The following is a 12,296-nucleotide window of genomic DNA, read 5'->3' as shown; positions in this document are numbered from 1 at the left end:
AAATGATTGAAATCACCTCTGTGTGGACCTGGTCCTCTGCTGTGTGTGTGTGAGCAGCAGACGGACACAGTTAAACAGGGTAAAATATGATAATGAGTAGAAATGGGATTATTAGGAGTCTGTGTGTCATCACTGTGACTGATCCATGATGTCAAACTGACCACGCAAATTCAATTAGTGCTCACAATGACTCCTCGGCTCCAGTGGAGACGTTAAATATTGATGCAAACATAGATGTTCTTCTTCTCTGGCCGTGGTTAGAATCACAGACGTTGAATGTGAGGCGCTGTGTTCAAAAACCCTGATCAAATACAGAGGTGATTCTAGAGTCTGTAGGGGCCCTAAGCAAAAATTCCCAGGGGGCCCTTCCAACCAGTTTTCATCACTTATCATTATGTTGTAAATAATCTGACACAAACGAAAAATGTATGAGTTCAAAATATTTTTTGTTTTCGAAATGAATGAAATAACATGGAAAAACTTTGTAATCAAAAAGTATGTGAAAATATAAATTTAAAGAACAATAAAATACTGCAAATAGCTTTTAAAAAACTATATAAACTTAGTGTGTCGGGGGCCCCCTGTCAGCTCGGGGCCCCAAGCAGTTGCCTGCCTTGCCTGTTCACAAGCTGCGCCCCTGATCAAATAAGTCAGTAAGTCAGCTGTAAAGATGATTCAAATGACACCACAACACAGGAGATGTTGTGGGTGCAGTACTGTCAGTGACCACCAGGAGAAAGGCGTACCTGCTGTTAAACTTCTCTGGATGTTTCTCCCTCATGACGTGGAAACGATGAGCGATGGAGGCGTCCTGGAAACAACAAATACAACATGTTATATAGATTATAGACAACAAAGAATGTTACTACCAAATCACATCAATAAGAAGAAGAGTTGGTATTATGGTCTGTATTTACACTACAGTTTTCACCCATTCACACATTCATTCACACACTGCTCTTGAAAAATGTCATTCTTAAAGACTTTTACTTTTGTTATATTATAATATACAAAAGGGACTTTTGATTCTCAAGTACTTTTACTTCAGTAATAATACAAAAAGTGACTTTTGGTATTTAAGTACTTTTATTACAGTAATATTATAAAACGTGTTAAAGGTGCCATATGTAAGAATGTGGCCAAAAACAGTTACTACATTCAAATTCAAAAGAAGATCTTTTAGGTTTTGTTTTCTGACGTAACTGGCAACCCGTGGTTGCTCGGCAGCAGAGATGCTACTGACTGCTATGATTGGTAGATGGCAGTAGGTGGCGCCACATGCCAAAACATGATTTGCAGTATTATTTATAATATAAAAATATTTTTTTATGCAAATATTTTGCATAAAAATATGCAAAAAATATGAAGTAAAAGTAAATTACTTTTACTTAAAGGGGAAATAAGTAGTTTATAGTGCCATCTAGAGGAGAGGATGAAATTTACAACAAAGACCTGCTCCTCTGCTCACCCCCTCCCTTTCCTGAGCGCTACGGTATCCGCAGCTGGTCAAATGTCGTCCTCGTTGTCTTTCTCCATGTCAGCAGATGAGGTTTGTGAGGCGAGGGAGAGGGCGAGCTACCGCGGTCGTAGCAGACGAAGCGGAGAGAGAGGAGGCGGGACTTCCGCTACAAGTAAAGAGACGCTTGTTTTGTTCTCTCGCGTTTGTCCTTAGAGGCTCCGGTAGAAACATGGCGTCTCGCTGAAACACTCCGAAAATGAAACAAAAACTATTATACAGCGACTAGACAATGCAGGAGCACATAATATGTATAAAAAAGTGGATTTTGGGTCATATAAACCCTTAAATACTACACATTGTACCTTTAAGTAATATAAAAAGTGACTTTTTATACTGAAGTATTTTTACTTAATAAAAAAAATGACTTTGATACTTAAGTATTTTTACTTAAGTAATACTATAGAAAATTGACTTGATACAGTAAATGTCTGATACTTAAAGTACTTTTACTTAAGTAATATAAAAAGTGACTTTTAATACACAGACTGTATATTTGCATATGATGAAAGTAATTAGAAAGTAAAGTGTGTGTGTGTGTGTGTGTGTGTGTGTGTGTGTGTGTGTGTGTGTGTGTGTGTGTGTGTGTGTGTGCGCGTGGTGGGCGGGGCATCAGTGTTAGAGGAGTGGATGGAGACAAATTGACAGTAAAGTCTGATGAACAGCACGTGGTCTCATTAATTAAACTGACTGTGAGTAATCACAGCTCCAGACTTTACCTACAGGAAGCTGCTCTCTCTCTGATTTTATCTGTGTGTGTGTGTGTGTGTGTGTGTTTGTGTGTGTGTGTGTGTGTCTGTGTGTATGCAATCCGAGGCATTAAAGTACAGCCACGTCGGAGCTGCTGGTGTAAAGCTGATACAGCCGATGTTACACATGCAGGTGTGTGTGTGTGTGTGTGTGGTGTGACTGAGTATTTTAACACCATCTCAGTTATATCTCAGACTGTTACATCTCCCAGCGTGAACTCGTACGATCACGTTTAAATATAGTAAATCCATATGATTAAAACGTTACAGCCGTTAAAGCCACTATACGCTGCTTTTTAAAGACAATTAAAAACACCACTCGGTTGAGGGCACTCCAAACCAAGTGGAAATTTTAAGGGGGAGGTATTGGGACGGGGCCCAAATGAGTTACTTTAAATTTCCTTTTGAGTCTTCCTTGAAAGAAAAAGTGGACAAACATTTGAAAAGTTGACGTGAACTTTTTCTCCCCCTCTTTTTCTGTTGTTTTTCCTTCTTCTTTCCAGTGAATCTGTTTTGACCGAGTCCATTTTTCTGAGTGGCACCAGTGAAACAGCAGCTACAGGGACGACCCCCTGCTAACTCTCTCTACACACATTTAGGAGGAGCCGAAAAAGAAAAATCAATGGAGCTTCTCTTGATGTCTCTTCAAGAAGACCAAAAGGATTCCTCTTCCACGCTCCCCGCAGACTCAGCCTCAGCGCTGAAGAGGAAAGGCTGAGATGATGGATGTTTCTGAGAGAGAGCGAGTGTAACTTGATTTTCTCTTACAAACACGACAATAAGCTGCAAACACGAGCGCGAAAAGCCAGAGGAGGTTGTCTCCCCTTTGGTTTGGAGTCTATAATCTGAGACGTGTACAAGGAGCTTCTGTGGCTTTGCAACAGTAAACAAGGATTTCATGCAGCACAGAGTGGAAGCAGCACTTTGTTTTTCTGCACTTGACGCTGTGTTTGTATGATTTCAGCTGTGGAAAAAAAAACACCTGTCATGTGCTGAAAAAATTGCAGGTTTCTTCTCTTATACTTTAATTTTACTCAGAATTGTTTGGCTGTAAGAATAAAACTGCATTCATTTCACAGAGCAGCAGCTCTCGTGTCCCCATGAGCTAAAAACGCTGATTTTTCTCACTGGACTTAGGTTAAAAATCTCTTTGAAGGCAAGAAAAAGTGGTCATAATATTCGCATTTTCATGTTTATGATATCTTATTGCTTCGATTCATTGATAAACAAACTTTTCTGACTGGAAAACCATGTTTATTTCACTTTCACTCTCCTGCACCAAACCCCATAGAGAAAATCAGTGATGCCTCCAATCAATCAGTTAAAATGTGTTATTTTGCGACTTCGGCTTTGAAATCGTTCATTTTAAATTTACTTCAATGGCACAAAGTGACCACACGAGGCAGCAGCTCCTGTGTCCCTGTGAGCTAAAATCACTAGTTTTCTCTATGACGTTTGGTGTGGGAGAGTTTGTGTTTTTAGAAACTTCATTTTCCAGTCAGAAAAATCAGTTTATCAATGAAGTGAAGCAGTAAACATGTTCTTAAGATACCATATATATGAAAATACTAATATAGGTAGCATTTAAACAGACCTTTAAGTCTTTTTTGGTTGACCTCTGACCTTTTTGCCGCTCCAAAAGGTTGATTTCCCCGGCCAATAAAGCGTCATGTAATCTGCTCTAATCTGGTCATGAACACGTGTCGTACAAATCTATATTCTGAGGCCTTGACACCCCCCCCCCCACACACACACACACACACACACACACTCGCTCTCCTGTAGCTGCCCTCAAATAATTACCAATGCTAAAATCTGGCACGTGAATTAATCCAGGACAAGTGTAATGTCCTCTCATAGCTCAAAGTTTAGTCCAATTATGAGCGAGGCCCCAGCGGTTTGATGTGTGTGTGTGTGTGTGTGTGGGGTGGGGGGGGGGATAGAGTAATGGCTTTGACAGGAGTGTCGGGGGGTCATTAGGGCGACTGACTGACTGCATTATGCTAGTGCAGCGCGTCTTGATGATTAGCTCTGTCTCTCACCCCTGGCCCCTGATTGAGATCATTACACTTCACGTCACTTCCACATCCTCCTCCAGGGACGGGGCCATCATCAATCCCCTGCGGGAGGAGAGAGGCCGTGGCAGATGCTTAGGTCGGAGGAATATTCAAACGTGGTGGGGGAGGGGAAGGGGGGGGGGCAATTACCTGGCGAATGGGATTGAAATTACTGGCGGAAAAGTTATTTTTACACTAAATATGTCTGTTTGAGTGCAGAGGAAGAACCTCGGGACCTGCAGCGTCGTTACAGACACAATCTGCATAATCCCTGAGGTTATTATGAGCTTGACTTGTCACATTCAACAGAAATAATGAGAATAACAATAACAATGTTATTAATGAGAATAAAATATGATATCACACTTGAGTCCTCGGAGAGCTCAGTGTCGTCGTAATCCTTCCTCAAACAACTTCATTTGTCCTGATCCTATCTGCCCGATGATAATCCCGCTAACAGCACAAACAATGACTTTATGAAGCCGTCAGGACAAAGATGATTTTTCCTTTTTTAAATAAGTTTGATGCAGTCATGAGAAATCATTAAACCAGAAAACATCACTCTTTTAAAAAGGACTATATAGGTTCTAAAAACACAAACTCTCCCACACCAAACCCCATAGAGAAAATCAGTGATTTTATATCACAGTACACAGGAGTTACTGATCCACTGCTGCCTCTATCACTAGTTAAAATGTCTTATTTTGTTACTTCGGCATTAAAAATACTTTGTTAAGATTCACTTCAGTGACACAAAGTGACCACACGAGGCAGCAGTAGACCAGCAGCTCCTGTGTCCCCGCAAGCTAAAATCACCGGTTTTCTCTATGGGGTTTGGTGCAAGAAAGTGAGCAACTGAAAAGTCTGTTTAAATGGTCACTATATTAGTATTTTCATATTTATGGTATCTTAAGAACATGTTTGCTGCTTCACTTCATTGATAAAGAGACTTTTCTGACTGGAAAATTAAGCTTCTAAAAACACTCACTCTCCCACACCAAACCCCATAGAAAAAATCTGTGATTTTAACATCACAGCACACAGGAGCTGTCGATCCACTGCTGCCTCTATTACTAAGTTTAAGTTCAGTAGTTCTCATTTTGTGACTTTCGGCACAGAAATGCTTAATATCAGATTAACCTTAATGACACAAAGTGACCACACGAGGCAGCAGTAGAGCAGCAGCTCCTGTGACGCCCTGAGCTAAAATCGCTGGTTTTCTCTATGGGGTTTGGTGCAAGAAAGCGAGCAGTTGAAAAGCTCTGTTTAATGGCAAAATAAAGCGGCAAACATATGAGTGAGCTATCAAAGACTGAGGCAGGCACATATTTTATGAGGTTGAGTGGATAAAATCATTTTTTTTTTAGGGACAATGTGTCTTTTCTTCAGAGAATTTAACTTTTACACTTTTGAATACACGTGTTATTTTTAATAATCCTTAATTGGTACATGTTATTTAGTTATTCTTTTGAGTTTACACTTGTTTTGTCATTCTTTTCTGCCATATTTGTATCCGTTTTGTCGTTTGGATGAGTACAAAACATGGTTCAAATGAAAAAAGGACGTTTTCTTCCACAATATAAAACAGGATATGTAGAAATAAATCCAAAGCTGAGTTGTTTCACTGGTCGTATTTGTATCATAAATTAAAAAAGCCACTTAAACACCAATTTCCCTGTAAATGAACCGTGTTTGAATGAAAGGATGAGGCGACTCGTTACCTCCGTGTTTGACATTTATGGCGTGGAGTTTTATTTGAGTCGCTTCCTCCTGGTGCAAGTGGACATATGTCGAGCATCATATCGTCGTCAACAAGGCCTCGCTGTCATGTCTGACATCGTCGTTAGAGGCCCTGAGCTCGAGGTGTTATTCAACTAACATTTGTGAGGCCATGCATCACTTATGTCGCTGTGTACGGCAAAAACACCGCTGCACACTCCCTCCCCCTCCTCATCCTCCTCTGCCACCTGCAAATGTCAATTACCATATTTCCCCCCTGACATTTGCCAGTAATGGCTCACATGAGCTGTGTAAAATCAGAGTGATTATGGTGGAGATGGACAGGAGCGGCCGCTTTATTGATCAGACGACTGAGGCCGGAGCACATCTCAATAAAGGCCTAAACTCAATGTGATCACAACAAATAAAGTGAGTGATTAGGCCGTCACCACGGGACGCCACGTCTCACTCTCTCTGTTGACTTATTTTGATTTCATTTCATTTTTATGCAACACTCTGCAGCGCCTCCTGTCTTTAGGAGCCTGTACAAGCACCAGAGAGTCTTCGTTACCCCTGAATACGTCTTCATTTAGTGTGAAAGGCTGATATAAAGGCATGTTTTCAAAGCCAGGCTTTGTATTTCTAAAGGGCTCACTCGCCCCACACCAAAGTCTATAGAGAAAACCAGTTTTAGCTCACAGGGACTCTGGAGCTGCTGCTCTTCTGCCACCTCGTTTGGTTCATTTCCACCACTTATTTGAAACCAAACGGATTATTTCAAATGCCAAATTTTACAAAACAACACATTTAAATTTACTGACGGAGGCAGCAGTGCATCGACGTGTCCTGTGTCGCTGTGACGTAAAATTGCTAATTTTCTCTATGGGATTTGGTGTGAGGAGAGTGAGCTTCAGTTTCCAGTCTAAAATGACTGTCAGATTTTATTTGACAAGCCTTTTAATAATTTAATAAGTGACTAAAATGTGTTTTTACTGTGTCAGTACCCTACAACACTTGTCATTGTCATTGTCAAATGTTTAATTTATTGTTTATTTTTTTCTTCTTGTTCTGTGAGGGAAAAGTGAATTTTACTCTCTTTTTTGTGTTTATATTATTAAAAATAAAAATAAAAAACAGGTTTAGGTGCCAACCAAACCCTTAATAAAACACATGGATGTAGAAGACAATGTAGAAGTCAGATTAATGGGTAATCCATTAAAAATACTGCCTACTTTTCCAAACACAGAGTAGAATATATAATAAACAGTTTCATATGTGAGTATTTTTAATTAATAAATATACTCTTTAATGTTTGGACCAAATGAATCCTTTTTAACGGTCCTAATTTGGCCCCTGGACCCCACTTTTAGCATCCATGTCGTAACAGTGGCTTTGTCCGTTATTTTGATTTAGAATGAAGATCAGATACAAATAGAGTTTTCATTTTTTATATCTTAAGAACATGTTCACGTCTTTATCTCACTGTTAGACAGATTTTTCCAACAGGAAACTGAAGTCTGTAAACCACTCACTCTCCCACACCAAAGCCCATAGAGAATTGCACACAGGAGTTGTTGATCCACTGCTGCCTCCATCAGTATGTTCAAAAGGTCTCATTTTGTGACTTCGGCATTAAAAATAATTTGTTCAGATTTAATTCAGTGACACAAAGTGACCACATGAGGCAGCAGTAGACCAGCAGCTCCTGTGTCCCTGTGAGCTAAAAACGATGGTTTTCTCTATGGGGTTTGGTGAAGAAAGCGGGCAATTTTTATATCTAGGGTTGTTGGTTCATTCATTCATTCATTCAATCCTCCGACTCACCACTCCGATGGAGAAGTAGTTGTTGATAATGCTGTAAGGCACCAGGTCTCCTCGCTCTTCCTTGTCGGTGGGCGTGACGTTGATCTTCCAGCGATCGAGCACCACCTCCGCGCTGTGCTCGATGTCACGCAGGATCTTCAGCAGACTCTCGCCCTCGTAGCCTCGGGGGGCGAATCAAACATGAGTTACAACAGAGTTCATTCACTGATTTATACGAGTGATTTTAGCTGAATTGTAACTAACCTTTGCTTATACTATACATTTGTAATTTTATTGTGTGTAATGTCTAATGTACGGTGCTGTGTGCTATTTACTGTATTTACTAGAGCCTTTTCTGACAGGAAACTGAAGTTTCTATTCCCGTTCACTCTCCCACACCAAACTCCATAGAGAAAATCAGTGATTTTTAACATCACAGAACACAAGAGTTCACAGGAGTTGTTGATCCACTGCTGCCTCCATCACTAAGTTTAAATGTCTTATTTTGTGAATTCGGCATGAAAAATACTTTAAGATTTACTTCCGTGACAAAGTGACCACACGAGGCAGCAGTAGACCAGCAGCTCCTGTGTCCCTGTGAGCTAAAATCACTGATTTTCTCTGTGGGGTTTGGTGCAAGAAATTTGCTGAAAAACTGGCAAAATAAAATAACTTAACTACTAAAATGAACTATTTTCTCGATGGACTTTGGTGTGTGGGAGAGTTAGTCGTTTAGAATCACCTCGTCTACCCCTTTAGTCAAATCCTAAACAAGAAAATGCACTGCAGCATTTGTAGCAGCTGCTAATTCCCCTCCGCCTGCCTTTAAACAACACATAAAACCTAACACATAAAAACTATAATGTAATAAGGTTAAGCGTGGGCCATGTATTTCAGTCTGTACCTCCTCCCCATCGCAGACATCTGGCCAGATCATTGCCTGTGCCCAGAGGAAGGATGCACACGGGCGGGTTCCTGTCCAGGTTAGCTTTATCTGCAGCGATGACAACAATAACAAGACATCACGACAGGAGAGAGCGAGACACACAAAACAAAAGCAGCAAATCCATTTTGCAGAGGCCACTTATAAAAGAACTACAAGTCAATATGAACGTCCAGTTGTTTCATTCTATTTCAAGAGACTCCCCCCCCCCCACCCATGGTTATTACCTCTCTTGTTCTGATTGATAAAAAATTGAGGCAATTTATGAGAACCCAAACAAGTAGCAGGTCTTCAGGAGCAGAGAGCGTACCAGGTGATTCTGTTTTCTCCCTCCTCCTCCTCCTCCTCCTCAAATGACGACTAATATGTTGTTTTTCCAACTCACGTAATCATCCCATTTTACCTCCCCCCGAATACGCCAGACTCTGGACGTAATGAAAGTGTTTACAGGGGGCGAAGTAAGCTTTACCATTTCAGGCTGGAAAACAAGAGTGAAAAACTAATAAAAACAAATGCAATTTTCTAATGCTCAAAAGAGAAATAAAAGAAAAGGAAATGGAGTCTTTACATTCTAACGTGTTGTACATTATTAGACGCTGAAGACGGTGTTTTTAATTTGGTCTCAAAATGATCACTAATAACTAAGGACAGCACATGCTCGGGCAAGTTCGCTCATTTATGTAGGGCTCAAATTGCCAAAATGGACTGCAAAATTCAAAATGGCCGACTTCCTATTGAGTTGAGGCCATGGTTACGGTCGACTTTTTTGTTCATCTTGATCGATAACATCTTTCCATCAGGTTTCGGGAAATTCGTTGGAACTCAATGTATGCCGAAGTCATAGGGCACTTCCTGTTTTGTGGCGAAATGGTCGAAATTCGCCAAAACACAGAGGGTTGCCGTGGCCACGCCGTTTTGAATCTGCAAAAACCTTTCGATTAACTTTTCACCTTCGATGTGTCGAGTACAAATTGGAGAGTTTCTTTTATGTCGGTTCAACAACCGCGCTTGGACGAGTTTGCTCATTTAAGTAGGGTGAAAATAGCCAAAATGCACACCAAAAAATGGCCGACCTCATGTTGAGTTGCAGCCATGGTTACGGTCGACTTTTCTGTTCGTCTTGGTCTGTAACACCTTCCCACCAAGTTTCAGTATATTCGGTGGAACTCAATTTTGCCTCTGATTTCACCTAAGGGGGCGCTGTAGAGCCCTTGAGCAACACACAGGCCCGGGAACTATGCCAATATCCATGCCAAGTTTCAAGAGTTGTTATGCACTTTAATGCCCTCAAAAACGATCACAAAGCCACAGATAGAATAATGATCTGAAGGATTAACAGCAGTTTCCTACCGATGAAATCCAGGATCCAGCCCACGGTGCCGTCGCCTCCACACGCCAACACTCTGAAATCAGGAACATCTCTGTAGAAGTTCAACCTGCAACACAAACACACACACACACACCCAGGGTGAATTCCAATTCCTTGCTTAACCCTCAATCTTAACCCTCAATCTCAAAAAAGTGCTGTCCCGATTCTCAGAAAAATTAAGTTGAGGGGCGAGTTTAAGGGCTGTATCGCCCTCAATATTGAGATTTTCCAAGACCACCCTTGGGAGCAAGGGCTACCCAGAATGCATTGCGTGTTTTCACATGAGAAAGATGGCGACGAAAGCAGTGAAGCGAGTGCGATACAAATTAAGTATTTTCTTTGTTAATAGAGATATAAAAATGATGAATATGGGCCTAAACTAATTATCTAAGTTTAGGCCCATATTATGGATTACTGACGTCATTGTTGCGTAACATTTATTTTTATTTTACGATCTTTTGTCAATAGCCGGCCGGTGCGCACACGCGATCGTTCGATAACGTTTACCCTTCAATAAGCCGTGGTGTGTGGTAACTGTCAGCTGAATATGTCCGTGGTTGTGGTATTTGTATGAGTATCATCTTATAACTAACTGACAACCTAATAACTTGACTGAAATAAAATAATAAATAAATAATCCTGACGTAAATGTGTTCTTCTTCTTCTTTTTTGGAGTTGACAGACTGATCGCAGCTTTTGCGTTATTCTGCCCCCTACAGTCTGAAGACGTATCTGCATTTAAGGAGTGTCCCATTTCTAAGTGACAAAATAACCCTCAACACTTGGTTTTGAGGGCCAGTTAAGATAAGGGTTGAACTTGAGGGTTAAGATTGAGGGTTAAGATAGGAATTGGAATTGTGTCACACACACACACACTTTATATTCTACTGTGTCATTAACCTAAACATGGTTTTCACACACTTCTATTTTCTACGTTTTATTTGTTTAGGAGGATTTTGGGATAGATATCTGCAATAAATCAACTTAAGACTGATGGTGCAAGATTAAAATACTTTATAATATTAATAATTGCTCGTTTTTTTCCCCACAGAGGAAAATAAAATGATATTTTATCATTATTATTAGTAGTTCCGATTTAATTGAATGTAATTTTAATCATCTTTCTGACCATGCTGTGTGAACAGTCCTGAGATAGAAAACCTTTACTTTAAATGACGGTGACGACATGCAGTAATAAGATAAACGTATGAAATGAAGTAAACATGTTGGGTTTTATATATTTATGTATATATTTTTCCATGAGCTACGTGTACAAATTTTCACTCAAAACGCCAACCAAAAACCAAAACCACACCAAACCCCATGGAGAAAGTCGACACAGCACACAGGAGTTGTTGATCCACTGAGTTCATAAGTGTGATTTCGTAAATAATGTGTTTGAAATTGCTCGTTCAGATTTACCTCAGTGACACAAAGTGACCACACGAGGCAGCAGCAGGCACGCAGCTCCTGTATCTGGGTGAGCTAAAATCACTGATTTTCTGAATGGACTTTGGTGTGGGAGAGCGAGTGGTTTATAAACTCTAGTTTCTAGACAGAAAAGGCTGAAGAACAGTGGGCAAACATATCTGTAGCGTATTATAGACTAAAGCAGGTGTTGATTATATTATGTGAGCCTTTTGCTAAGTGGCTCATATCCCTTTTTGCCCCACAACTGAAAGATCGCTGTGCTTCACTGCAAACCCCCCTCTAATCCCACAAAGTAACACATGTCGCTCTGACAATTATTCATTCACGGCGCTCGGCTGCCTGTTCCAGGGTTAATTGGATCATGAGAGGCAATGTTCAGGCCAACTTCTTCCGTTCCTTCACAATAACAGAGCCGCTAACTGAATGAGCCGGCCTCCCGGCCTGGTATGGCGGGTAAATGATTCGCTTAATTACTCTGCGACGGGGACCACAAACCACATTAGAGTCAAAACAGGCAGCCGCTAACATGAAAGGCAACTTTGGGGATATTTAAATACCAAGAAACAAACACTTAATTTGCCATAATCGCATTATCGCAGCGGATAATTGACAGCAGTGCGTGCGGCTGCCTCGGCCTGCAGTGTCCGACGGTGACCACTCATCTCGCTAATGTGCGCTGCCTTGTGTGTGTGTGTGTGTGTGTGTGTGT

At 40.8% G+C, this 12,296-nt stretch overlaps 1 protein-coding gene across 2 annotated transcripts in view; it reads right to left on the bottom strand.

Annotated features, from left to right (window-relative positions):
• The window catches only part of dgkb (diacylglycerol kinase, beta), a gene marked incomplete at both ends in the record, with an annotated part of 96,624 nt that overhangs the window by 39,074 nt on the left and 45,254 nt on the right, over positions 1–12,296 (bottom strand). For both annotated transcript variants that reach the window (XM_083898993.1, XM_083898994.1), the window contains 4 exons: positions 747–811; positions 7,866–8,026; positions 8,749–8,838; positions 10,138–10,223. In XM_083898993.1, the coding sequence (XP_083755119.1) occupies positions 747–811; positions 7,866–8,026; positions 8,749–8,838; positions 10,138–10,223 (402 nt within the window). The remainder of the gene's footprint in view (positions 1–746; positions 812–7,865; positions 8,027–8,748; positions 8,839–10,137; positions 10,224–12,296) is intronic.

This window comes from Microchirus variegatus (genome assembly GCF_963457635.1).
Source record: "Microchirus variegatus genome assembly, chromosome: 1".
NCBI lineage: Eukaryota > Metazoa > Chordata > Actinopteri > Pleuronectiformes > Soleidae > Microchirus > Microchirus variegatus.
This window is presented reverse-complemented; position numbering and strand designations above follow the sequence as displayed.